Genomic DNA, 27,536 nt, shown 5'->3' on the forward strand with positions numbered 1-27,536 from the left:
GATTATTTTCTAAACTCTGTTTATTTTACCCTGCCACAGTTCATGTAGATTTTTCTTTCTTCCTCAAATATTCATCCTACACATCATTTCTTACACACAGTAATATTTCTAATACATTTATGGACTACAGTATATTTAGCCATTCCCCAGATTTTGGGAATCTATTTTATTTTTGAGCTCTTGCTATTGTGCTTTGGTTCTTTCAGTCATGTCTGACTCCTCAAGACCTCATTTGGGGTTTTCTTAGCAGAGATACTAGATTGGTTGGCCATTTCCTTCTACGGCTCATTTTACAGATGAGGAAACTTATGCAGAGTGAAGTGACTTGCCTAAGGTCCCAGAGCTAAGAAATATCTGAGGCTGGATTTGAACTCAGAGGATGAGTCTTCCTGAGTCCATGCTTGATTCTCTATCCACTGTGGCACCTAAGTACTTTCATTTCTCAGTTATCACAAAAAATGCTGCTAAAGGATGATTTCAGAAAGCCTGGAGAGACTTACATGAACTAATTGATGCTGCATGAAGTGAGCAGAACTAAAAGATCATTATATACAATAACAGCAGGATTCATTTCTGATAAATGTGGCTCTTTTCAACAACGAGGTCATTCAGACCAGTTCCAATGATCTCGTAATAAAGAGAGCAATCTGCCCCCAGAAAGAGGGCAGTGAGTACTGAATATGGATCACAACATAGCATTTCACCTTTTTTGTTATTGTTTGCTTGTTTTTTTTTTCTTTCTCATTTTTTTTTCTTTTTGATCTGATTTTTCTTGTGCAGCATGATAATCGTGAAATATGTATACAAGAATTGCACATGGTTAACCTATATTAGATTACTTGCTATCTGGGGGATGGGGTGGGGGAAAGAGAGGAAGAAAAAATTGGAACACAAGGTTTTGCAAGAGTAAATGTTGAAAACTATCCTTGCATGTATTTTGAAAATTAAAAAAAAAAAAAACACCTTATTTTTAAAATGCCATAAATGTTTTAGAATATATAGGAACTTTTTTCTCATCAATGGCTACCTTGTGACTATAAGCTCAGTAATTGGGTGTCTGGTTCAAAGGATATGAATATTTTAGTCACTTTATTTGCATCATTTTAAATTTGCCTAATTTTCAATAATTGTGCCATTTTGCAGCTCCATTGTCAATATATTAGTGTGCCTTTCTTTCGGCATTATCTTCAACATTAACTGTTGAATTTTTTTGTCCTCTTTGCCAATATGTAAGGTATGAAATGAAACCTCAGGATTTGTATTTCTCTTATTAGTGTTTGGGGATTTTTTTTTTTCCATGTGGTAGCACACCAACTGCATTTTATGATTTAATCTAGCTCAGGTCCTTTTCTTTTCAGTTTTGGTCTAGTTTGATTTCTGTCACGTAAGAAAACTTTATTCAGTTGTGGCAATGGTGGGTAAAACCTACCCCTTCGTGGCTGGGAAGCTGGGCCACTTCTATCTACTGCTTAAGGACACCAGGTGTCCTGGTCAGTCAGCTACTGCTTCCATCTTTCTTTGATCATTTATAGACACTGTGGAGGCAGTGAATGCCTTTTTTTTTTTAGTGATTTCAGGAAATTGCCCCTATTCACTCTTCCCCTCCCCATCACCTAATCTTTCCTCTAATTGGAAATCAGGTTATCTAGTGTTGTGTCTTAAAGTGTTTTAATTAATTTATCTTATTTGATGAATTGTTTTTAATATATATGTCTTTGCATTCAGGGACTTTAAACTGGGACTGGAGAGTCCACCAATCCATTTGTCATAGCCTGTTTTATTAATAAATCATATAGCTCAGATTGTTACCTTAGTCATTATTAATTATCTACTGCAGTTGTGAGTACTTTGCAGTTCTTGGAGAATGATTTGTTCATACCCTCTGTTTATCTATTGAGGGATGACTATTAGTCATTTTTTTTTATCATTTCTATATCTTGGATACCAGACCTACTGGAGAACTTTGATACAAAGATTCCTTCCCATTTGGCCACTTCCCTTCTTCTCCAGAACACTTTCATGTCTGTGCCAAAGCTTGTGAGTTTCAGTTCCCTTTTCTGCTGTAAACACCATATTATATTTCTTCAGTTGTTTTACTGTAATCTTTTTTTAAGGAGACCCTGTTTTCACTGGTTCCCTTCCTTTCACCCTAATCCCCTCTTCTCCTTTGATAATCTCCCTTTCTCTTCTTCCCTTCAGCTAGTCCTGGTCCTTAGTTTTTAAATTTCTTTTTTTTAATGCCCCCTTTTTTCCCTCTTCTCATTGCTCCTTCATTAGCCATTGTGTACTCTAGACTCTCCTTCTCTGATTCTTGACGGTTCTGCTTGTCTAGTCTCTCCCTTGTGCCAAAGGTGCCCCTCTTGGTGCGCTCTACCACTGCCAGCCTGTTGCCCTTGACTTCCCCTGGTGCTCCCTTTCCAGTGTCTGCCCCGGCAGGCATCAGGACACCACCATGACCTGCGGTCAGGAGCTCTCACCTGTCTTATGGACCTTTTATTTCCTATGTTTGCTTGAGAAGCTCCTTATGCCTGAATTCTCCCACTCCTTGGGCTGCAGTTGCCCCCAGAGCAATGGAACCCTTTTTGTTGGGGGGGGGGGATTGTTTCTGTCTCTGTGGCCCCATTTTAGGTTTTCCTGGCAAGGTTAAACTGTGGCTGGCCATTCCATTTCTTTCTGACTCATTTCATGGATGAGGGAACTTAAGGCATAGAAGATGCTGGTCAGGAGAAGCCCCCCTCTCCCAAGGAAAGCCTCTTTCCTGTCCCTCCTCTTCCTTACCCTCTTCCTAGGAGGCATCTTCATTGCTAGGCCCTGCTTTGACCTGTGTCACTCTGGTCTGTCCCTTCTCTCCCCTTTTGTAGGTCTTTGCATGTTGGATTGTTATCCCACAAATGACACATTCACCACTAGGCCGGATGTTGCCAGTTTCTGTTTGATTTCTCCTCTTCTCCCCAACACGCTGTAGGAAGAAATCTAACTGATCGTTCTATTGTCCTTTCTTGCCTGCCGCATTATTCTCTCTTCTGCGTTTTTGTTATTTGAGGTTCTCAAGGTGCAAATAGTCATTGCTGGTTTTCTTTTCTAAAAATGTTTCAAACTCTTTATTTTTGAACATCCATCTTTTGTCCTATATGGTTAAGTTCAGATTAGCAGGATAGGTCACCCTGGGCTTCATCCTATGCTCTTTGGAACACAATAGTCTATCCTCTCCTGCTTTTTGCAGTGGGTGTGGAGTAGTCTTGTATTATTCAAGTGTCCTTCCCTTGCCTTTCTCCTAATGGCTTGCAGAACTTCTTGTTTCTAAATTGAATTGTTAAATTTAACCACCTTGGGTCTTGGCATTTGTAGCTTTAGGTTTTTCCCTGGAGGTGATCTGTCAATTTTTTCAATTTTAATTTTCTATGTTTTGAAGTTCTGGGCAGCTTTCTTCTATTATTTCCTTCATAATTGTGTTGATGTTTTTTGTCTTGTCATGTTCTGATAGATCTAGGACCTTAAATTATCTCTATTCATTCTGTCTTCAGGATCTGTATATTTTGCTTGCATCATGACCATATTTTCTTTTAATATATGCTATTGGTTTTTGCTTCACTTCTTCTAGGTTTTCCTCCATTTCTGTTTATTTACATTCCTCATCTATTGTTCTCTTTTTTGTTTCTTTGGTGAGGCTTCATACTTCCGGATTTTCATTCCATTCAATATTTTTGCTGCCCAAGTCCTAAGTCCTGTTCTCATAATTCTCATTTCTCTTTTACTCAAGGATAGCTTGTTTCGTGTTGTGTTTCGTGCTCTCCTCACATTCCATACTGTCCTCTGTCTCATCAAATGTTGAATCATTTTCCTTGGTCTTTATAGTATTCATAGAATTGGCTACACTCATTTATTAGACTTGGAAACCATATTTCCTCTTGTTTCTGTTTTTCCTACTGATTTGTTTATAAACAGCTCAAGACCTTGAAATTTCTTTTCCTGAATGACTTTTGAGTCTTCTTTCTCCCCTTCCTTATTGTTCCCTTCTGACTCCCTCTCTTCTGATTATAGTTTCTTTAGGGGTTGGATCCCAAGGTACCTTAGTCTCTTCCAACACATTGAGAAGTTCATATTTCACCAGTGTAGTTCTCTGCCCCAAGTGATTCTTGGGTGGTACACATTGACTCCAGCTGGGTCCCACAGGAAAAATGGAATGTTGCCCAGTTCTTGTCTGGGTTATCTCTTATTCCCTCTGTTCTTTTGTTCTCTGGCCAACCAGCAGCTCAGAGCCTGTGTTCCTCAGAACCAGCAGTTCAGAACTTGGACCTCTGGTGCTGCCAGATTGCAGCCCCTCACTTGTTACTGAAGAGCTGTGGCCAAGATGGCTATTGATGCCTGAACAAATTTCTAAATCCTGAAGCTGGGACTTGAACAGCATTGGAAAGAGGAAAGGGAGAATGGGGTACAGGGGTGGGCTTTGATATAAGACTGTGGGAGGCAGAAGTGTATATTAAATGAGTTCAGAATTTTCTTGTTTAGTACTGGAGTGGTCTGCCATTTCCTTCTTGTTTATTTTACAGATGTGGAAACCAAGGCAAAAAGGATTAAGTGACTTGCCCAGGGTCCCACAGTTAATAAGTGTTTGAAACTGGATTCAAACTCAGATCCTTCTGACTCCAGGCCCAGTACTGTATCCACTGTGCCTCCTAGCTGTTCTTGAGCTCAGGGTTAGTGAAAATCAATTGTTAGCATTTTTTTTTTTCAACCTTGTTTTGGTTTCTAGGCACACTTACTGAATGAGGTTTGATTTTCTACACTTAAATCTCAGTTCAGAGTTAATTATCATTTCTAGACCTTTAAATTTATTGTTTTGGCCCATTTCATTCCTTATCAGTAATTATAGTAAATTAAGGAGGGGAAAGGTTGTTGTTTTTCATCTTATGACAGCTCTTGCTAATATTTTTGTCAAATTTTCATAAATCAAGAAAGGGTACATTTTGGGGTTCTAGAGATCCTTGTTTTCCCTCCCCTTTATTAGTGTTTACCATGATGTTTGTTACTTTTCTTTCCTTGGGCTTTTTATTGGTACCTTTTATTTACAAAACATCTCCTAAAAGCACGTATTCGCACACACACCTTTCCCAATGAAAAAAAGTTAAGCCCAGGTGCTTAATGGTGTGATTATGACTGACAGTACCCATCACTTTCCAGTTTTGTAGTTTACTGTTTGTTGATTTTTTTTTTTTTTTTTTGGCTTTGGAACCAGCATCATCTGTTGTCTTTGACAACAGTGTGTTTGCTTAAGTGTTTGTATTCATAGATATAATTATAGTTGTTATGTTTCTATATTATTCTTTTGGTTCTGCCATCTTCATTCTGCATCAGTTTATATACATCTTCTCAGCTTTCAAACATGAGGTTTTTTAAGTTTAAAGCATCTCCTTTGTTAGGGAAGTTCATGTTATTAGTGCTTTTTTTCCATAGGCTTTATTTAATGGGATGCAAAAAGTTAAAATGGAAGAATACTTTTACCTGCTTTAATTCTCCTTGGTAGTTTGGAGAAATTATATAAGAATTATGTCTTCTGTGTTTGTTGTAGAATAGAGATTTTTAATGTTTTATTCAATTTAGAATTTAATTTGATTCCATCTTTTATTTACAGGTGACACAAAAGGATCATGTTTACATTTCCAAGATGAATGGGATTCTGACTTTGAGAAGAGATGCTGAACTGTCACTGCCCACATTTATGTTCAGAACATGGAGCACATAGTACTCAAGAGGCTCAAGAACAGTGACTTAGGCCCTGGGATGATCTGCTCCTAAAGAGAATTAGAGGGTTTTGTGAGTTATGTCTGCAGATTTTCAATAAGAGTTGACAATGAATTCTGTCTGCAAAAACGGCCACATTACAAAAGACTGAAGATTGGATGTTTTGTGCTTTTGCACAAACTCCATTATTTGGATCAAATTGTACTCCTAAGTTATTAACGTACGATGGTACAGCCAGAATAATCACTCCCAATCATGGATAAGAATCAGGAAATATGTCCAAAAATGGATAGTAGTTTTGTGTTAGATAAAATAAATTTTAAAGTAGAACCCGAAGATAACATAACTAACCATAGTTTGGAAAGAATGGATTTTAAAAGTGAGCAAGAGGACATGAGACAGACAGACAGCAGTGATGAACAAGCAGAATTCAAAGGAAAAAACTGTAACAGTCGTCATCCTGGGAAATACTCTTCTCCTGACAATGAGGAGGATTATGGCTCTTTATTTTCGCAGTATAGCAGCACACTGTATGATGTGGCGATGGAAGCCGTGGCACAGAGCCTTCTTTCTAGCAGAAACATAAGCTCAAGGAAAAAGTCTCCAGCTTGGAATCATTTCTTTATTTCTCCTCGGGATAGCACTAAAGCAATATGTATGTACTGTATGAAGGAATTCAGTCGGGGTAAGAATGAGAAGGACCTAAGTACAAGCTGCCTGATGAGACATGTGCGAAGGGCTCACCCTACTGTGCTCATTCAGGAAAATGGCAGTATGCCTGGCATTGCCTCCTTTCCGTCTCCATCCCTACTCCTCCCTCCACAGCCTGCAGACGTCGGCGACCTGAGTGCCGTGTTATCACCTATAAAACTGGTTAAAAAGATTGCTTCCAAGATGCCCTCTCCAGACCGTGTGATGGAGGAATCCGGCTCTGTCATTTCTTCTGAAGAAATGTCATCTGACTTGTCCATCTCGGAGAAATACAACAAAGAAGAAGCACTGGTGGGCTCCTCTCCACACCTGCCCGGTGCCCAGTACGATGAAACTGTGGAGAATGTAGCAGAAAAGACTGTTCCAGTCCCAAAGAGCACTTCAGGTTCCAGGAGAAGGTCTGCTGTCTGGAAACATTTTTATTTGTCTCCCTTAGATAATTCTAAAGCTGTCTGCATACACTGCATGAATGAATTTAGTAGAGGAAAGAATGGGAAAGACCTGGGCACAAGCTGTTTAATAAGGCACATGTGGAGAGCCCATCGGTCCATTGTGTTGCAGGAGAACGGAGGTGGCACAAGCATCCCACCTCTTTATTCCGCTCCTCCGACTCTGTTGCCTTCTCTGCTGCCCTCGGAGGGAGATTTGAATTCTGTGGCATCTTCTCCAGGAAAGCTGGTGAAAGAATCCCCTTCAGCCTCTTCTTCTCCTGACAGACTAGCAGAAGAAATACATTCTCACCTCAATCCTGGAGATGCATTAATGGAAGATGTGTCTGTTCTGTCATCTTCAGACGACGTAGGGGAAGCTTCCGTGGTGTCTTCGCCCGAGAAGCAGGGGGATGGATTGAGTACCTTAATTTTTGAGCCGGGCACTGTTTTTCAACAAAATAAAAAGATAATGAAAAGACTGAAGTCGGAAGTCTGGCATCATTTTTCACTGTCTCCCACAGACAATTTAAAAGCAGTCTGTAGATACTGTAGTTGTATGATTAGTCGTGGGAAGAAGGGTGATGTCGGTACAAGTTGTTTGATGAGGCATCTCTATAGGCGTCACCCGGAAGTGATTGGGAACCAAAAGAGCTTTATTGATGCTAGTTTGGCAAATTCTCCATATGCTACCTTGGCTTCTGCAGAATGTTCCTCCTCTAAATTGACTGACTTGCCAACGATGGTTACGAATGATAATCAGGTAATCTTTCCTGTTAATAGCAAAAAGACCTCAAAACTGTGGAATCATTTTTCGATTTGTTCAGCAGACTCAACAAAAGTAATATGCTTGCACTGTGGACGTACAATAAGCCGGGGGAAGAAGCCAACCAATTTGGGTACCAGTTGCCTTCTAAGACACTTACAACGGTTTCATAGCAACGTGCTGAAAACTGACGCCTCAGAGACGGCGTTGCCCTCTGCTGCCGAGATACGTGTGCCCCTGAGCACAGAGTTACTAGGATCATCGTCCTTAGATGAAACCAATGAAAAGTTTTCTGACTCTCACCCAGTTGCCAAAAAAATCACAAGTCTTGTAGCAGAAATGATTGCACTTGACCTTCAGCCATATTCTTTTGTAGACAATATTGGCTTTAACAGGCTGCTTGAATACTTGCAACCTCAATATTCTTTACCTGCGCCATCTTACTTTTCTAGGACCGCAATCCCAGATATGTATGATAATGTGAAGCAGATCATCGTTTCCCAGCTTAAAGAAGCCGAGAGCGGCGTGATCCATTTCACCTCTGGGATCTGGATGAGTAGCCAGACTCGCGAGTATCTCACCCTCACTGCACACTGGGTCACGTTTGAGTCTTCGGTCCGGCCTCATTGTGAAGATTACCACTGCTCTGCACTTTTAAACGTGTCCCAGGTGGACTGTGACTACAGCGGGGTCAGTGTTCAGAAGCAGCTGGAATACTGGTGGGAAGCCTGGGTCACCTCTGTTGGCCTTCAGATTGGGATTACTGTGACTGATAATCAGAGCATTGGGAAAACATTAAATGAAGGGGAACACTCCAGTGTGCCGTGCTTTGGTCACACAATCAATCTGATTGTCAATGAGGCTATTAAGAGTCAGAGGATGGTTCAGAACTTGCTTAGCATTGCTAGGAAGATCTGTGAGCGGGTGCACAGGTCGGCAAAGGCAAAAGAGAAGCTCGCCGAATTGCAGAAAGAATACGAGCTGCCTCCACACCACCTCATTCAAGACGTTCCATCCAAATGGAATACGTCTTTTCATATGCTCGAGCGCCTCATTGAACAAAAGAGGGCAATTGATGAAATGTCAATCGAATGTAGCTTCCGAGAACAGATTAGCTGTGACCAGTGGGAAGTCATGCAGTCTGTGTGCCACGCGCTGAAGCCGTTTGAGGCTGCAAGCCGGGAGATGAGCACACACATGTCCACCCTGAGCCAGGTAATCCCAATGATCCACATTCTCAATAGGAAAATAGAAATGTTATTTGAGGAAACGATGGGCATCGACACCATGTTGAAGTCTTTGAAAGAAGCAATGGTAAGTAGATTATCCTCTACCCTTCACGACCCAAGGTACATTTTTGCTACGCTTTTGGACCCTCGTTATAAAGCTTCCTTATTTACAGAAGAGGAGGCTGAACAGTACAAGCAAGATTTAATCAGGGAACTAGAAATATTGAGTTCTACCTCAGATGATAAACCTGTTTCCAATGGGTGCGATATAGGTTCACCATCTACAAACTCTGTTGGAGAGGACAGCCTCTGGTCGCTTATGGCCAAGCTAAAAAGAAAAGACCTAAAAGACAAGATGAAGCTGCCAGAAGAAATGGTGCTTGCCTACTTGGAGGAAGAGGTGCTCGAACACAACTGTGATCCCCTAACTTACTGGAATTTAAAGAAGTCGTCCTGGCCAGCCCTGGCCAAGCTGGCCGTCAGGTTCTTGGGCTGTCCCCCAAGCATCGTTCCTTCAGAAAGACTGTTCAACAACACATCCAATGAAAACAGCAGCTTTAGCCAATCTAGGCTAATGATGGAACACTTTGAAAAACTGATTTTTTTGAAAGTAAATCTTCCCTTAATATACTTTCAGTATTGAAACAAATGAACAAGCTGCCAGGTTCAAACAATTGACGCCTACTAGACATTCACTGTCTCTGTGACTGGGATTGTTGAGTTGCTCCACTTAGGGGCCATGTATGACATCCAATCAGTGACCCTGATTCCAAGGTTAGCGCCACTCTCCAGCTTTCAATCCAATGTCTACATGTGCCTTATCCATAGTTCTTCAGGCCAGATGGTTGTATATATGTTTTTTTTTTTTTTTTAAGAAGTCCACACTAGGTAGAGTCTGTCTTGTCAAATTATAAAATATGATTATTAGGTTTTAATCCATAACTGTAAACTTTAAAAAGGGGGCGGGGGGGGGGGGGAGAACATACTGTCCAAAGACAACCTCTGACTCCTTTTATCCTGATGTCTTATTTGTTTTAATAGAATGGCAAAAAAAAAAAAAAAAAAAAAAGAGAGAGAGAGAGAGAGATGTACACAGTTTGACTCTATAATAGTTTTTTTTTTTTTTATTCAATTATGTAAAAACCATGAACCAGGTACTGTATTTTAGTTAAACTTTGCTCTTATGGCAGCAGAGCAGCTTTTGAAACTGTCCAGTGAAAGCTGGATTTCAAAGGTGGAGGTCAAAAGCCATCCTTTCCTAAGCAGTTGTTGACCGCAGGCTCTCAGATATTTGGAGGGTGCAAACAAGCCAGACGGGGAGAGCCGCTTACTAAGACAGGAAATCTTTTTAGTATTCAAACATGCAACTAAAATTAGAGGTATTATTGAATATCTTATACAGGGATCTCTAAAGAAACTTCCCATTGGTTTTTGTGTTTGTTTTTTTGTGTTTGTTTTTTATTCAGGTTTTACATTGTCCTTGAACTTCAGAAATATTCTGAGTATTTATATAAGCTGCTTGGTATTTTCACCAAGGTTTGTGAATTCATGCTTATGTTATTTAACACAGTGCATAAGATGGCAAGAAATCTACAGCAGAAGTTCAGCTAATTGATTGTGAAGCCTTTAAAATCAATTTTGTATATCCAAGCTATGAGGCTCCTGGTGTCAAAAAGCATTGGCTCCCGAGTCAATTGAATGCATAAGAATCTGTTGTAGAAAACTGATTACTGTATTCCCTTCACAAGAATAGCCTTATAGACGTGGCGCACTGCTTAGTCTTTTTAAGTGTACCTAGGGGTGATTCAGCAGGCAGGCGGGAGATTTTAGAATCCTAAGACATCAGGATAAAAGGAGTCAGAGGTTGTCTTTGGACAGTATGTTCTCAATGTTATTTTTTTTTGTTTGTTTTAACATCTAGAAAAGGGGTCAATTTCTCATTTCAGTTTTTAGATGAAATATTTGGGGGGGGTAATAAGTCACTCATTTGCCTATGAACCTTTAGAAAAGTTGTAGTTTTGTTAAAATACTGTACCTTTGCCTAATCTAATTTTTGCATTTACTATGTTTTAGTGTATTTATAAATGGTGAATTCAGTTTCTGAAATTAAACATTTTATTTGCAATTTTCTAGTGCTGGTGAACCCTGGCTTTTATTTCTAAGTGCAAACGATCTGTGTGAGCAAATTCCTGATCCATATAGTACCATAAAGTTTAACTTGATTCCAGATTGAAGCTCAGTATGCCAAACTGTCGGTTACCATTCCCATTAGTTCTCCATGCCCCATGCCCCAGCATAACGGGGCCCTTTCTTGCCTTTCAGGGGTAGGTATGTTTGGTTTTTTGTAAACTATAAGCCAGGTAACATCAGGAGAGTCTGCAGCAGAATCCAACAGCATTCACGTTTTGTGACAGTTAACTATTCAGGTCCTTTTAAAGTTTCTATAGATGCCTTGTTGGTTGTTGTTTTTAAATTAACACTCTCCTGTTGGTGGGAAACTATTTGTTAACTTGGTCTATGGAGAACAAAATTGAAAACCAAGAAGGAAGTAAACAAGGTCTCTGAAGAGCTAAAACTGGATGGACCAAAGGTGTGCTTCCTTTCTTCTCTCCAAGCCTACTGACTCCTGTTTACACACATTTATAAGTAAGCTCCTTCCTGACACAGTGAGATAGAAGGCAGGAGACCTGTGTGGGGAGACAGTGCTGACTGACAAGTGTAGTGAGCGGCGTGAGCTGAGCAGTGATGAGGCAGGTGCCCACAGCTCCCAATCCCAAGAGCATTTCAGACGTTACTGCCAAGAGCCAAGGAGCACTTGAAAAGCAGGAGTCGTGGTCATTTTGTTGGATGCGGCACTTCAGGTCAGGAGCCAGCTTTCCTTTTCCTTTTTTCGGGAAGAGTGAGTGAGTCCTGCTTCTGAGATCCACCATGGTCAGTCCCTGACCCTCCAAGACTGTGGCAGCTGGTCTGCAGAAAGGTGGGATTCCCTACCCTATATCCCTAGGGTCTCTCTCAGTCAAGATTCTTGCCTAAGTCTTGAGGGAAGGTCTTCTACTTGTGAACCAGTGTGGCTCCAGGAAGGGAATAGTCGAGGTGTTTACTGCCTGACAACTCTAAGAGTGTTACACTTACAGAAAGGCTCCAGTCTGTTCTGCATTAGCTCCCAAGTCTGGCTTCTTGGAAAAGCCCATCTGGGCTTCAGCTGTGACTTTTCTGTCGAATGGCCACTTAGCTCAGCTTTTTGTGGAGCTCATTGCATTGATCAGAAATGGTGTCCCTCAGCACTGTCTTGACGAGATTGTCCTTGTGTAAGTGGTGGTCTTGGTTTTTGCTCATTTCACTCAATATCCATTCATAGGAGTTTTCTGAATCTGGCCCTCCATTCTCTCTCTTTTTTTTTAATTAAAGCTTTTTATTTTCAAAACACATGCATAGATAATTTTCAGCATTCACCTTTGCAAAAACCTTGTGTTCCAAATTTTTTATCCTTTCCTTCCTCCTCACTGCTTCTTCTAGATGCCAAGTAATCCAATGTATTAAACATGAACAGTTCTTCTATACATATTTCCACAATTATCTTGCTGCACAAGAAAAATCAGATCAAAAAAGAAAAAGAAATGAGAAAAAAAACAAAAAGCAACCAAACAACAAAAAAGGTGAAAATGCTATGCTGTAATCCAGACTCGGTTCCCACAGAACTCTCTCTGGATGCAGATGGCTCTCTCCATCACAAGACCTTTGGGACTTGGCCCTCCCTTCTCACAGCACATTCACATACATCAGCTCAGAGACACCTCCTTCATTTCTATTTCTTTGCCACTACAAAAAGTTGCTATAGGGAACTAAGACCCTGCTAGCCTTATGATTCAGTCCTCAGGGGTTCCCTTGCTCAGGCTGGTTCCTGTTGTGCCCTTTAAGATATACCCCTCTCTTTCTTGGCTTAAAAAAAAAAATGTTGAATAACCAACCCCCAAAGTCCCCCTACTCAATTCAAAGACAGAACTCCAGGTGGAAGGGACTTTGATGGCCATCCAGTCCAATATATCTCATTCCGAAAAATAAAAGTACAATCGAAACTTCAGGATTCTTGATTCAGGAAGCAGGAATTCCCTTTTATGCTGATAGTAACAAACCAAAGCATTTTTATGATGCACTGAAAGCTATTTATGGGCCAAAGACCTACAGTGCATCTCCACTGCTCTCTGCTGATCGAACCCCATCGATTGATAATAAGAGGATGAGCTGAACATTTCAACAGACTGTCATCAATCAAAGCTGAAGCCACTGACTGTCTCCTTCAGGGTGAAGTTGATTCTTCCCTAGCTGAAGTTCCAACCGAAGAAGAGGTCTGGAATGCTACTGGGCTGCTTTCATGTGGCCAAGCCCCTGGTGCCAATTCTATTCCAGCTGAGGGGTCCATGGCTCAGCCGACTGAAATTTTCTGGATTACATGGCAAGAGGAGGCTATCCCCCAGGAGCTGAAGGATGCCTCTACTGTCCATCTATGTAACGGTAAAAAGAATAGATTCTCCTGTGCCAATCTCAGGGTGGGGGGAGAAGGGTCTCTCTCAGTCAAAATTCTTGCCCGAGTCCTGAGGGAAGGTCATCTACCTGAGAACCAGAGTGGCTCCAGGAAGGGAGGAGTCAAGGTGTTTGCTTCCTAAAACTCCAAGAGAAATGCAAGGAGCAGAACAGAGGATGAACATTTGTAGATCTGGCACTGCCAGTCAGGAGCACTTATGGAAAATTGTCAACATTTGCCCAGAGAAGTTCATCAGTGTGGTGAATCAGCTTCCTGGTGGCGTGCTGGGTTCTGGACAGCAGGCGATGCTCTCGAGCTTTCCAAGGCACCAGCAGAGTGAAACAAGGCTGGGCGTTTATTCCCTTGCTTTTAACATGTTGTTTAATGAGGATTACACAGCATCAGCTACTCGTTGAGGGTAAATTCTTCAACTTGAGAAGGCTACAAGCCAAAATCAGAGTGGAGAAAGTTCTGGTGCATGGGTTTTTGTTTGCAAACAACTGTACTCGATGCTGCCTCTGAAGCTGCAAGGCAACTAAGTATGGATTGATCCTCTGCTGCTTGTGCTCAACAATAAGACAATATAGGTGCCCCATAAGCCAGCACATTATCCATCTACGGAGCCATTGGCAACAGCACATGGAGAAGTTTGGAATGCTGTGGATAAATTCACTTTCCTTGGCAACAGCACATGGAGAAGTTTGGAATGCTGTGGATAAATTCACTTTCCTTGGTAGTCTACTTTCCCAGGATGTCCACATCGATACTGAGGTCGGTACACATATTATCAGAACTAGCTCAGTGTTTAGAAGGCTCCAAAGAAAAGTATGGAGGAGGAGAGGGATTCAACTGACTACCCAACTGAAAAGCCGATTGTTAGATGCCTATGAAATTTGGACAGTCTACCAGCACTGTGCCAGGAAACGGAATCGCTTTCATTTGGATTGTCTTAGGAAGACACCAAAGATCACCTGGCAGGAGAAGGGACCAGACAATGAAGTCCTTTCTCCAACTAACCTGCCAAACTCTGAATGCTAAGGCAGAGAGCACAACTCCAATGGGATGTCCGTGTTGTTGAAATGCCAAATGTACACTTGACTATTTTATGGAGAACTTACACAAGGCAAGCACTCACAAGGTCAGAACAAGTGATACAAGGACACTCACAGTGAATCTTAAGAACTTTAGAATTGACTGTATGACATGGAAAACCCTGGCACAGGACCACCCAGTATGGCGTGCCCTCATCAGAGCACTGGTGCTGTGCTGTATGAGCAAAGCAGGATTGAATTTATCTCACAAAGAAATGTGAGATGCGCCGAGTTAGAGAGTCCACCCCAAATGCTCATAGGGACTATTTGCGTCCAATCTGTGGTAGAGCACTCCGAGCTCATGTTGGTCTGGCCGCAACCAGACACATTAACTTGACTCTAACAAAGTAATGGGTTTTGCTTGGGTTTTTTGTTTTGTTTTGTCTTGTCTTTGTTTTGCCCTCTGAGAATGAAGGACAACCAACCAGTGTCCAATTCCTGTCATTGTTCTCTGGAGACCCACCAGTTGATAGCCTTCCTAAGTTGTGGCACCTAGAGCTTGAACACAAGTCTTCAGATGGCAGCTGACTAGGACAGAACACCTCTCAGACAATGAGCCTAGAAGCAATGCTTCTAAATAGATGTCCCGATGGTGCCTTTGGATGTCTTTCCACACTGCTGACTCACTGGACTTGCAAAATTGGACTTGCAAACTGTTCTTTTTCAGATAAACATGTCTAATCGAACCTCCCCTATTTTATACTTAGGAAGGTGATTTTAAGAGCTCTCTTAATACTCAACCCTTATTTAATGTCATCTTTAAAAAAAGAGATTACTTATTTGTCCATTATCTTCTTTAAATATATCCTTCCCCTTATCTCAAGAGCTTCCTTTGCAGCATAATTTAGCAAATTAACTAAGCAAATAAATAAAAAGAAGAAAAGCTGTTGGCTTAACTACCCAACACTTAGGTTACATTTGATTGTCCTGAATTTATTTACCTAGAAGCTCCTTAATTCTCAAATTTTATCAGGACAAGGAAGCCCACTCACTGGTTTATAATTTGAGGACTCATTTTCTTTACAAAATTAAAGTATTTGCTCTTCCTTAAGACGTGGAATGATGCTCTCATTCTCTACAATTTTTCAGTTGCAAAAATCTTTCAGTACCCAAGGAAGGAGTTCATTTTGGCCAGGTGATATAGCTTCATCCAAGGCAGCTAGATGCTCTTACTGAATCAGTCCTCATACTGGGGGTCAGCTGGCTGGTCGCCATTTTGGTTCTTATTTTCTTAGCAGCAAAAACCCAAAAGCAATACCGTTTTGAGCAGCTCTGTCCTCTCTGTTCTTTGCTGCCACCTTATCCACCCCACCCTACCCCCAGCTGTAGTCCCAGCTCTTTGTCTTTCTCTCTACTTAAATATGACTTCTAAAACAAAAGACCAGTCTCATCCCTTATTCTTAGCTTCCTCAACTCATTCTGAGCTTTAGGATTTCTGACTGTATTTTTACAATAGACTTCTTTTTATTAATATTTTTAGTTTTCAGACTGATTATATCTCCCCAGAGAATCATGCCTTATAACAGATTTTTAGTAAAATTTAACGCAGCCAGGAAAAATCTGTTTACAGAGTTCCACATCTGCAGACCTTCACCTCTTAAAAGGAGTGGGAAAACATCTAATATCCCTGCTTTTGAGACATGCTTTAGTTTTGCAGCATTCAGAAGTGTTTTGTGGGGGTTTTTTATTTGTTTTGCTCTAGTCATAGTCATTTCACTTTCTATCAGTTCATAATCAGTTCTGTCTGTGCTCCTGCTTTCTTAACCATGTTTCGTCATTTCTTACAGCACAGTAATTTTCATTACATCATGTACCACAATCTCTTTATAGTCATCGTATAATCCATGACCATCTACTTTGTTTTCAATTCTAACATAAAAATTGCTGCTATAAATACTTTTGGTTTATTTGGAACCTTTCTTTTTATTAGCATTTATACCTAGCAGTGGAAGGAATCTCTGAGCCAAATATTATGGACCTATCTTGCCACTTCTCTGCGTAACTCCTTACTGCATTCCAGAATGGTTGTACCAAATGAAATTCCACCAGCAATGCACTGGTATGCTTGTCTTTCCATAACCCCTCCAGCATTTTTGCCCCAACACTGTATTTACAGGATTGTCGCTCTTACCTTTTTGCCGTTCACGGTTAAGCTCTGTTGGTGTGCCTCTCATGTGTCCATCTCTTTTCTTCCTCATCAGAATTGGGCTTTCAGAATCTTGAGACTCTGGACTGACGAAAGTCATGTAGAATTTTGATACACAGGGAAGGTTCTATCTTTCCTCTCTACCTTTGATGTTTCCTCCCCAATCTTGCCTAGTTGCCTCTCACCTTCACAATTCTAGGAGGGAGTGGTCCCCTTATTCTCTTCCACTATTTCTATACCAGCTTTCATTTTCTTGTGAATCTCAAATCCAGAATACAATTTCCTCTTGCTGGTTCCTACAATGTTTAAAAAATGAAACTGTGGTTAAGGCAAGTCAGACAGTTAACTAGTTAGTCTCCTTTTGGGATTGACAGCTCCCCTTCCATCTGAGTAGCTGATGCTGTGCATCTCTTTGCATTGTACCCTGTACCAGGCTCCTGATGTTTCTTGAACACATCTGCGTCCCCGATGATCTATACATAGCCTTAGTAGTGTCCCGTTCTCCTCAGCCCAAATGTATATAATTGATGCCTGCATATTGTCATCTAGCCCCCAGCTGCTTAAATACCATGCTTCAAGACCCCATATGGGGTCTTGTAAATTTGTGGGGGTTGCAAAATTATGACATATTATCATAATAATCATATTTATAATAATATGACTTACATTATTTATAAGTGTTTGATTTGATTACCTATTTTATATACCTATAATACCCAGGGTTGTGTAAAAACTCCCCCAGCAAAAAGGGATTGCAAGTGGAAAAAGTTTAAGAAGCTCAGATCTATCAGATGAGAGTGACTCTGAGTTGCTAAATCGGTGACTATCCATCTTAGACCATTCCTAAGGAACTCTCTTGAATTAATCGATATAAGCTAAGTAAAAACAAGTCTTTCCTTGCTAAGTTTAGGAGATGGGCAGCCCTTAGGTCACTGAATGAAAGAAAGTTGGAGAGGTCTGTTCTTGGTCAAAGATAATCAGCCTGGAGCTGCCACGTCCTTGAGATGTGGGCTGGGGAGGGACTGAAAATTTGGACTTATGTCATTGGTATTGGCAGTGGTGGCTGACCCAAAGCCAAATTCTCTCCTCCCAGTAAATTCCAGTGACTCTCTGTTGACTATTGAGACAGTTGAGTAGTCATCAAAAAGATAGAAATTCAAACTAACCCCATGATACCGGATGGGATATTTCTCTGTCTGCTCCACTTTCCTCATCTGTAAAATTGGGACTATTATCAGCCAGCTTCCTAGCGTTGTCATGAGGATTAATTTGTAAAGCACTCTGCAAACCTTCAAACACCCCATAAGCACTATTACCATTGCATCTTTGGTCAGAGATTGCTCCCCTTAAGGCCTTTCACATCTTGGCTGCCTCCTTACTTTGTCCCCTTCACATCCTCTATGCTTTAGCCCTTTGTTCTGCTCCATGATGCTCCATGTCCAATCTCTGCCCTTGTGCACCCTGACTGCTTCTCCCCACCTCTTACAATCCATAGCTTCCTCCAAAGCTCAGCCCAAGTAACACATTCTACAGCAGAATTTTCCAGCCTTTACTGCTGCCTTCTGTTGTATTTATGGGTTTTTTTTGTATATACCTGCACGTGCACAGGGTACCCCTGATAGAACACAAGTTTCTTGAGGATGAGACTTTATTTTCGCCTTAGTGCCTGGCATAGAGTGGATTTTTTGGACATTGCATGTTTTGGCTTCTTATACCAGGTTCCCCTTTTGTCTTGGTCCATACGTGACTCAGGATGAAGCAAAGAAAGATTCAAGACCCAATTCTCTATAGAAGCCACGAGATTTTGTCCTGGATATTCAAGACAATTGAAATGGACCCCATTTCTACAGACAGGAAAGGACTGATCCACACCAACTTGTTAAAGAAAGGTCAAAATGAGTAACAATTGGAACCCAAAGGAGACCAATGGGGTTTGCACCCTTTAAACAAGCTCTTGTATTGGAAAATGGGAAATGAATGCAAGAACGGACATTGACATGGTCTCGGCCTATTTCCTAAGGCAGTTTAATGGATGTCGCTTGTAACAAGGAGGGTGGAAGAGCCTAGAAACTCATCTCAGCCAGCAAATATTTGATCTCCTTTCAAGCAGAGACATGGCAGCTAAAAGCCACATTCATCTGGAGCACAAACCCATTTGTCAGGTCTTAAAGAAGGGATGCCGGATAGTCACTAAAGAAGGAAGAGGAGTGGAGGGGGAAATGATGCAAAGGCCTGGCACGGGACCACCTCGAAGGGCATTTAAAGATAAACCAGAAGACAATGGGTGGGAAATGGGACACTCGTAAAGATTTTCAAAACTTTTTTCACAAGGAATGGTGGAGCTACCACATGGAGACTCAAGAGGCTAGAATAAGGACAACAGGAAGGCGTAAAAGTAGTGCTAAAACAGCAATAATGAGAAGAGCAACTGGGAGACCCCACATAGACCCTGATGAGGGTCTGTGCTGCAGCAGACATGGGCTTCCTTCTACGGCTTGGGGACAACACTAAGGACTTATGGGAAAGTCGTGGATCTTACTGCTGAGAAACAGATGGAGACAAGGTAAAGAGAGAAGAGAAAAATGATAGGAAGGGGAAGAGAAACTGACAGGAGGCAGAAAGAGAAGGGGAAAGAAGGGATATAAGACAGACATATGGAGAGAGGAGACAAGGAGACCAAGAAAGGGTAGAGACGGAGAGACTATTGACCTTTGGGTTTCCTCATCTCTGGAGCATAAATCTGCAAATCCACAAGAGTATCCTTGGAGACTGTCCCAGATAGACTCCCTGTTGGGGCTTTAAGCTAAACAGGGACAGAATTTGGGGGCTCTCAATAAGTGATTAGGACTTTTCATCTCTTTCCCCCATTCTTTCTTTTGGAAAGGCCTTTTCTCCATAAAGTCCAAGTGTTTTTACTGCTTTATGGGGGAATTTGGTTTATCCTGGGGGTGGGGAGCCGGCAGCATCCACCTCTCTATTTCCTGGGTCTGTTTTCCCCAATGTCTGAAAGAGCCTGCAAACATAACTTTGATCCCTTCTGGTGCCCCAGCACGTGGGTAGGCACAGGGGGTATGTAACAGTCCTCCCCCACCCCCCTTAGAGATGTTGCTCAAACTCTCAGAGATCTCTTCCCCTTATTTCCGGTAGAAAACTCCAGCAGGGACTTCTTTGGCCCTGAGAAGAGCATCTCGCTCCCCTGCGGCATTGGGCACTTGCTTTTGTCAGAGGTCTGTGCGCCTGATTAGCGCTCCCACCCGAGCTAGATTCTTGTTACCCCTTGCCCCCTTCCTGACTTAATTCAGTGCCAGCAAGCCAAGGCAGAGGAAGTGACAGAACCAGAGGGGAAACTAGACCAGAACTGCTTCAGCAGGAGCCAAGTTTGTGTGTGCTCCCACACCCTTCCTGGGTGAGCCTCAGTTTTCTGCTCTGTAAAACGGTACCACAAAAGCGCTTGGCTCCCAGGGTGGTCAGGAGGATCTGCAGAGGGCTTTGCCGGCCTCCGAGCGCTATATCGCCAGCAGGATGACCAGAGAGGTCACTGGCCTGGCCCGGGGGGGGCCCTTAGCTGAAGGATAGTAGATCGCTACCCAGCCCTTTACAGAGCAGGAAATAGGCCAGGGTCAGAGGTGGCAGAGGAAGGCCTCAGGCCAAGGCCTTTGGCTCTGCGTCTGAGGAGCACAGGGAGGGTGGGGGGAGGTCCCAGGGACCCGGACGAGATGGTCACACAATGCTGCTTTCCTGTCCAGCGTCCTGCCCCTCTGCCCTCACTTCCCCTCCACAGCCCACCCCCTTCAAAAGCTGCAGCCAGCTCTGCCCTCCATCAGAAAGCTTCCATGTCCTGGTCACTCCCTGGGTGTGTGCTGAATGCTCACAGGCCTAGGCTGAAAGCTCCTCAAGGGCAGGACTTTTAGTCTCCCAGCACACAGTAGGCGCCTACTCAATGTGTATTGACCAACAGGCCCCTGAAAATCTGGGGGATGGGACCCAGATCCTGTTGAGAAGATTGTTGGGAATTGGAGGCAAGGCTCCCTTTTATGGCACCCAGAGCCAGGGGAGACCCGACCCATCGTGTGGAGTCATGGAGGAGCAAGCCGAGGCCCCTGGTGGGGATGACAAGGCCCGGATGCAAATCCTGCTCCTGCCAACGGTCCCAGGCCCAGCCTCTGTGGGGTCCTTCAAAGGCACTACAGGTAACCGTCCCTGGGAGGCCGATGGGGGGAATCCCAGTATCGAGGAGTGGCAGGGCCCCCAAGATCCAGCTCCATCCACAGCCACCCAAGGCCATGTGTCCCATTCACTCTGTTGCCCCCTGACCTGCCTAAGAACTCGAGGTTCTCCCCCTGGCTCCCAGCACTTCTCTTAGTCTGGGGTAGACTCTTCCCCTTCCCCTACACCACGGCCCTGGACAGACGTCAGACCCCCCAGGGCAGGAAGGCAAGGTCACCTGGGGCCGGATGGGGACCCTTGGAGCCCATGTCCCCCTGCCCAGGAGCCACAAACCCCACCATGGACACCACTAGGAAGATTCCTTTACTTTGGACTTTGGCATAGTAGAGCTTTCACGGCCCGGGTCTGGCGGCTGACGTCCGCCCTCAGGCCTGGTGTGGTCCCACACCGTGAGGACAGACGCTCCCGCCCCCAGGGCTGACAGCACCTCAGCACCCCCTGCCTGGGGCCGGGGAGAGGCCCCCCCCCCCTCACTTGGGCCCTCCTGGAGACCACAGAAGGTATGCCCCTGAGGCTGGGGAGAGCATGGGCCCCAAGACCCTGCTGCCGGATGCTCTACCTTCTCCTGAGGGTCTCGTGGCGGGTCTGTGGGCAGGCGGCTCGTGCCCAAGAACGCCGCTCCGGGCTCAGAGATGGTGTCGGCCATGCCGTCCGGCCGTCACTGAAGGGAAGGCCCTGGAGCGCGGTGGGCAGGGCCAGGTGCTGCGGGCCCGCGCCCTCAGGAGGGCCTGAGCAGTCTCTCCAAAAGCACCAGCTTGGTTTTCAAGTTCAGGTCAAAGGGAGGTAGCTTGGTGAGGTTCAGCTTGACGCCCGTGGTGCCGGCGATGTTGGCCAGCACGCGGTGGGTGTTCTTGTAGTGGGACAGCTGCGCCGGGTCCATCTCCAGCAGCAGGTGCGTGTAGGACATCATGGGCCCCGTCCCAGGCTGCAGGCCTTCCCTTTTGTCATATCTGGGAGAGAGAAGCAGGGAGGAGGCCCTGGGTGACCCCTGCCCGCCAGCACGGGGGAAGGCGGCTTCCATTCCTCCAGGGGGCCTCCCGCTGTGCCGGGGGTCACTATTTAAATTAGCCACAAAATGGCGCCGTGCACTAGGGCAGTGGCAGACTTACTTCCAGTCATCGTTGACCTCCAAAAATCGCGAGACACCCGTCTGCGCAGCAGCCACGTCAATATGGAGCGCCACATCTGGGAAGAAGCGGGAAGACACGGGCAAGGATCTCCTCGCGGCTCAGATCCTCCCCACTCCCTGTCCCCTCTCCCACCATGGGGTCTCGAGCCTCTCCTACCTGTTTTGGGGGGCACCAACTCATGGAGCTTCTGGATGGCCACCCCTCCAGGGTAGTTAAAGTGGGAGACGTAGAGCGAGGTGGCCGAGTACATGGCGTTCACCAGGAGGTGGGCCACAACCAGCAGGGAGCCGAGCTTGTACAGCCAAGACTTCTTGTAATTGTTTAACCTAATGGTCAGAGGAGCGGGGTTTGGAAGCAGGCGGCATCCAGGGTGCCCAAGACCCCCCACCTGCAAACACCCCGGCCCCGGGGCAGGCACTCCCGCTCCGACCCAGGTCCTCACAAACATGGCCCCCAGCCTTGGGTGCCCAGAGACCCCGCGGGAGCGTCTCCCACCAGACATCTGCACTAGCCCCAAGGCCCAGGACAGGCCATGTCTGCTCCAGAGCCGCATCTCCTCCTCAAAGCCCTCCAGAGGGTCCGGCTCAGAGGGAGCACATGCAGAAAACCAACTCTGGGCGGGCCTCCTGGTTACAAGCAGCCCCCGGGGCTGTCGGTGGGGCACAGACCTTCCTGGCCAAGGCCCGCCCTCCAGTTGGCACTCACATGCGGGCGCAGCCCTTGGCAGCCACTATGTTCAGCACGGGAAAGGTGTACATGATGAAGCGCAGCTCCTTGTGGGGCAGGAAAGAGAACAGGAAGATGAAGCCCAGCGCGGGCAGGATCAGCAGGCGGGTTCGGCGGTCCCAGACGCCGAGAGGGATGAAGAAGATACTGCAGCCCAGGGCGCGAGGCAAGGCCGAGTAGAAGTACCAGAGGAAGGGTGAGGTCTGTGGTGGTGGCAGCGGTCAAGGAGGCAGCGGCCAAGTGGGCGGCACCCCCCCCAGCCCCGGCTGACCTGGCTCTCCAGGGGCCCGAGGGACGGGCAGAGCTGCGCACCCGGCGTGTGGAGGGGGCCACCCCCAGCACGAGCCGGGGAGACAGCCACGAGCAGACCACTGACCAGGAGGGCTACCCCTTCTCTATCCCACAGGATTAAAGGATACGCCCCAGTCCGAGCTTTTGTTGAGAACCGTGTTGTACCACAGCACCTGGCCCTCCGGCCACAGAACGTGGCGCCAGAACATGGAATCCACGGCCACCGTCAGCCCTAGAAAGGAGAGAGCCAGTCTTCAGCCCCAAACCAGCCGCTGCCCCAGGAGCCCCCACCCCTTCGTGCGCTGATGAGGGTGCCGCCCACAAAGGCCCAAAGGGAACCGGCCCCGGCCCTGCTTGCGCTCCACTTGGCCGTGCACCCCTTGTGCAGGCGGAGGAGGCTGGCCGGCGGCAGGGACTCCTGGACCAAGGCCATAGGAGCCCAGGGGCTGGGCCAGTGAGGGGCCCCGGGCGCTACTTCTTCGCCGTGGGTGGTCAGAGAAAGGCTGGCAAAGAGCCTGAGCCTCCATCCGGGGGGCCTCAAGGCTCCCCTCAAACCAGGGGCAGGGGAAGCTCCTACTCTCCCACATTGGTGCCCCTTGCCTTTCTGCTTTTTAGTGGGAACAAGGGCTCTGCTGCCAAGTCCTTTCTGCCCCCCGCTCTCCCCGGGTATAGTCCCAACCTCCCCCATTCCCTTGGCTTTTTCCTTTCCCCAATCCTTTGCTCCCCCGGCCCTCACCCACTGTGGGGGGCACACAGAGGAGCAGCCCAAGGACGGGCCACTGGGAGCCACTGCAGCCCATGCACTCACCCAAGCAGACAGCGCCGGCGGGGATGGCATGGCCCAGCACCTTCAGGAGGGTGACCTTCTTACTTAGCAAGGTAAGCAGCAGCATGAGGCCCAGGAAGAGGCTCAGCTCTGCCCGGAAGACGACGATGGCAAAGGCCGAGAGCCAGATGAAGCGCGCCCGCTTCTGCTGCATCCAGGCCGTGAGGGCCAGCAGGACTGCGGAGACACAAGAGGAGGCTCGGCCGCGGCCCCGCCAGGCGCAGATGCCGCCGCCCTCCTCCCCGGGAGGGTGCCCCGGGCCCCCACGTACCCAGGGGCAGCGCAAACACGTTAGGCAGCGTGCGCGTGCAATAGAACATCAGGTGGAACTGGGAGGTGGTGATGAGGCAGAAGACGGTGGCCACAGTGGCTCCCAGGTGCCGGCGCACTTCCTTCTGCAGCTTCCAGAGGCCCCAGATGACGCTGAGCCCCAGAATGCCTCTCACTGGGGGGAAGGGAGAAGGAAACACCCGGTCACTGGCAGGTGGGGAGCTGGCCGCGCTCCCAGAACAGGGGGTATGGACCCTCAAGGGCAAACAGCCTGGCCCTCAATCCCTGTTCTCAGGACATGGAGCCAGCTCCCAGGGAAGGGGGAGGGCATGCCCCACCTGTCAGTGTGGGGAGCCCAAAGCAAGATGGATGGGCCAGGCCGGAGCTGGTGCCCATAAGTTACAGGCACTGCCCCCGTGGGCCCTCCCGCTCGATCCCACTTCAGGGACTTCTCTTGCGCCCATGACATCTCCGACATTGTTCAGATGTCTCCAGCACCTCATCATCCCACCTCATCCATCAACCGCTGCTCCACCATCTAGCCTTGCTCCCTGTCCTTCCAGGAAGGACTATCCCAGTCACTTCCCTGCACATGGACCCCCAGTCACCAGCTTCCTCCTTTATAATAACTACAAGCACAGTCAGCACACGGGCACTCTTCCTTGCCCATAGGCCCCTGGCTGTGCCAGGGTCCTCAGCTGTCCTGCTCTGTCCAATCCTGCCTGAGCCGTCTCAGCCCAAACACCACCTCCTCCAGGAAGCCTTCCTTCCCCTCCATCCCTGGCAATATTGCGTCCAAGCATCAGATCTTTTCCGCCGGCTGCCTTACACTGTGGCCATAAGCCTGAGATGAGCTCCCCAAGGTTAGCCCTCCGTGGCCAGGCACACAACACAGAAGGAACACCCCGTGACAGACCCGAGCCTTTGCCAACACTGGGCAGCCCCTAGGCCAGGACGCCTAAAGCCTGATGCCATTGGATGCTAGCCCTTTAAATTTCCCTTCTGGCCACAACAGAATCGGCATTGGCGGCCCTCAATGGTGCCGGGCAAGCTGTCCACGCTGGACACCTGGGGCGGAAGGGGCTCGTGGCACCAGGACCAAGTCTAAATGGAGCTTTAGAAAGCAGGCAGGGCCCATACAAGGGGCTGCTGGACACTGCTCTTCCTGTAGTGAAAAGGTCTCAAAAAGCTTTGTCACTGATTCTCAAGGAGGACCAGGACGTCAGGGAGGTGATGTTGGGATATGCAAGGTGAGGGCGGGTGGGCAAGGCCCCATCTCACTCTCCCCTCTGGGGCCCTCTGGACAACTGGAGATGGGGATCACCAGAACTGAGGGCACTGCCCTCCATGGAGTCCCGAAGGTGGCTCATCAAGCAGGAGCTGGCTGACTGTTGAGGCTTAGATCTCTCCACTAAACTCATTTCAAATTGTAAAATTTAGGGAAACTGCCTTAGCTGCCCAAACAATCTCTTGTCAAAAGGTAAACTGCGGCAGAAAACCTTGGCCTAAGTCACTCTTTAGGAAGGCCAGAAATGAAGCGTTTCCAACTGAGCCCAAGGCTTTCTCTTGGTCATCTTGCTGGTCTACCTGCTGCAGAGTAGTGTCCTGAGAAGGCAGGACCCGCTGCAACCGACCCAGAGGGAGGGAGGGAGGGAGGGAGGGAGGGAGGGAGGGCCGAGGCCAGCCCCAGCGACACTCAGCTCATTCTAGGAGGAACGATAAAGCTATGTACTCTTTTTTAGAAGGGAAATGCAGGCAAGCTCTCTCTGCTTGGCGGAAGGCAAAGGATTCAGCGCTCCAACAGAAAAGGCAGCCACCAGGGCAAGCCAGCCCCTAGACCGCCGGCGCTGCTGCCGCGGCCCTGCAGCACTCCTCTGGGCCGCCGTTCACCACGCACAGAGCGAGCCCCTCCTGCACAGACGAGCCGTGGAGCCGGCTCCTAACTGGCCATTCGTCACCACGACGGCTGGATTTCCTAGCGCAGACTGGGGCTCGGCACCCGTGGCTCAGGCTCCAAGAGAAGGGAATTTCTGGTGGTGGAGGACAGCTCCTCCTGCACCTTAAAGGCTCCTTACCTATCAGCTGAGAATAAAACTTGGACATTTCCAGCACGGACAGCACATAGATAGCAGGGCTGGAAAAGGCCGCGATTAAGATTGGCCCAAGAAACGTTCTTGGGACGACGCCAGGGAACTCATGATGATCGTACTGCAAAGAAAGGGGCCAAGGTTACCAAGCAGGGCATTTGCAGACGGGCCTCCGTCAGTGAGGCGGGGCTCCCCGGCACCCGCTCACTCACCTTGTCCAGATCCCAGCGGTGATAGAGGAGGTCATGGATGGCCTGCAAGTTGAAGCTCTCTTCCACCTTGGCGTAGGGACAGGCCGCCAGATGGACGAAGGCGACAGCAATGAACAGCAGGAGCAGGAGGGGCTGCCGCTTTCCTTGTCTCTTCCCGGCCATGGCGGCGCTGGCAGAGGCGGCCCCTTCTGGGAGCCTGGGTCAGCGAGCGAGGCGAGCCCGGCACTGCCCTTCCAGGCTCGGCAGGCGAGGAGAGACAAGGCTCTGTCCGAGGAAGACACAAAAGGGAAAACGCCGAGACACGGTGTGAACTCCCTCATCCCGGCGGCTGACCTGAGGCCTTGTCTCCTGTCTGACGCGCGCACGCTCGGGCCGCCCCAAGGCCCGAGATTCGGGCCTCCGAGCAAGCCCAATGCAAGAGCCAATGACTAAAACCCCAGCCCCGCAGAGGGCCTGGATTCTGGCTCCTCTGCCGTCGCCGGCCGGCCAACGTGGACGCCTCGCGTGACGAGTCGGAGACCGAGCCGGGCCGCGCGCTAACAGCCCCGCGCCGGCGGTCCTGGCCTTCGGAAGGGCACGGGAAGGGGGAAGCTTTGCGCTGCCTAGCCGCTGCCCTCCTGCCCCTGCTGCCTCCGGATAAACCCCGTCAGTTCTACACCCCGGGGGGGGGCGGTCGGGGGGGGGCCCAGGCCGGCGGCGCCCATGCTCAGCACACAGCAGGCACCTCCTAACGACTCTTGGAGCAGCCGTGAGCTCCCTGCCGGAAGGCGGCAACCGAGGGGCCGCGGGGCGCTTTTAGAAGCGCACAAAGTTCCCGAGCTGCTCCGGACTCCGGCCGCTTCCCTTTCTTCAACCCTGAAGGGGGGCTAGTTCCCGGGCGGCCCAGCCCCCACCCACGCCCGAGGGGGAGCCCCGGCCGAGCGCCCGCCGCCACGTGTCGGCCCCCGGCCCTCAAGCTCCCAGGCCCGCCCCGGCCTCACCCGCCTCCGCTCAGCGGCCCGCCCGGCGCCGTCCCGGTCCCGACCCAGCCTCCGACTCCGCGCAGGGAACCCCTCCGCTCCCGTCCGCCTCGTCGCGCCCGGCGCGTCCCGCTGGCGTGGCGTGGCGCGGCGTGGCGCGGTCAGCGGCGCAC

At 47.5% G+C, this 27,536-nt stretch overlaps 2 protein-coding genes across 4 annotated transcripts in view; one reads left to right on the top strand and one right to left on the bottom strand.

Annotated features, from left to right (window-relative positions):
* Window positions 1–9,839, top strand: part of ZBED4 (zinc finger BED-type containing 4) — a 36,386-nt gene extending 26,547 nt beyond the window's left edge. For 2 of the 3 annotated variants that reach the window (XM_031939486.1, XM_031939485.1), the window contains one exon: window positions 5,633–9,839. In XM_031939486.1, coding sequence (XP_031795346.1) covers window positions 5,998–9,519 — 3,522 coding nt within the window. In that variant the 5' untranslated portion in view covers window positions 5,633–5,997 and the 3' untranslated portion in view covers window positions 9,520–9,839. Of the gene's footprint in view, window positions 1–4,605; window positions 4,698–5,632 lie in introns of those variants that run through there. The other variant, XM_023504199.2, reaches the window with a different exon arrangement.
* Window positions 9,840–18,332: 8,493 nt separating this feature from the next.
* Window positions 18,333–27,535, bottom strand: ALG12 (ALG12 alpha-1,6-mannosyltransferase). Its single transcript, XM_031939487.1, has 10 exons — window positions 27,385–27,535; window positions 26,405–26,668; window positions 26,181–26,313; window positions 24,107–24,280; window positions 23,818–24,012; window positions 23,138–23,241; window positions 22,698–22,921; window positions 22,149–22,318; window positions 21,972–22,047; window positions 18,333–21,812 (listed from the first exon to the last, which is right to left on the bottom strand). The coding sequence occupies exons 2-10, from the start codon at window positions 26,564–26,566 to the stop codon at window positions 21,581–21,583; spliced, it is 1,470 nt and encodes a 489-aa protein (XP_031795347.1). The 5' UTR covers window positions 26,567–26,668; window positions 27,385–27,535; the 3' UTR covers window positions 18,333–21,580.
* Window position 27,536: the final 1 nt, after the last annotated feature.

This window comes from Sarcophilus harrisii, chromosome 5, assembly GCF_902635505.1.
Source record: "Sarcophilus harrisii chromosome 5, mSarHar1.11, whole genome shotgun sequence".
Classification (NCBI taxonomy): Eukaryota; Metazoa; Chordata; class Mammalia; order Dasyuromorphia; family Dasyuridae; genus Sarcophilus; species Sarcophilus harrisii.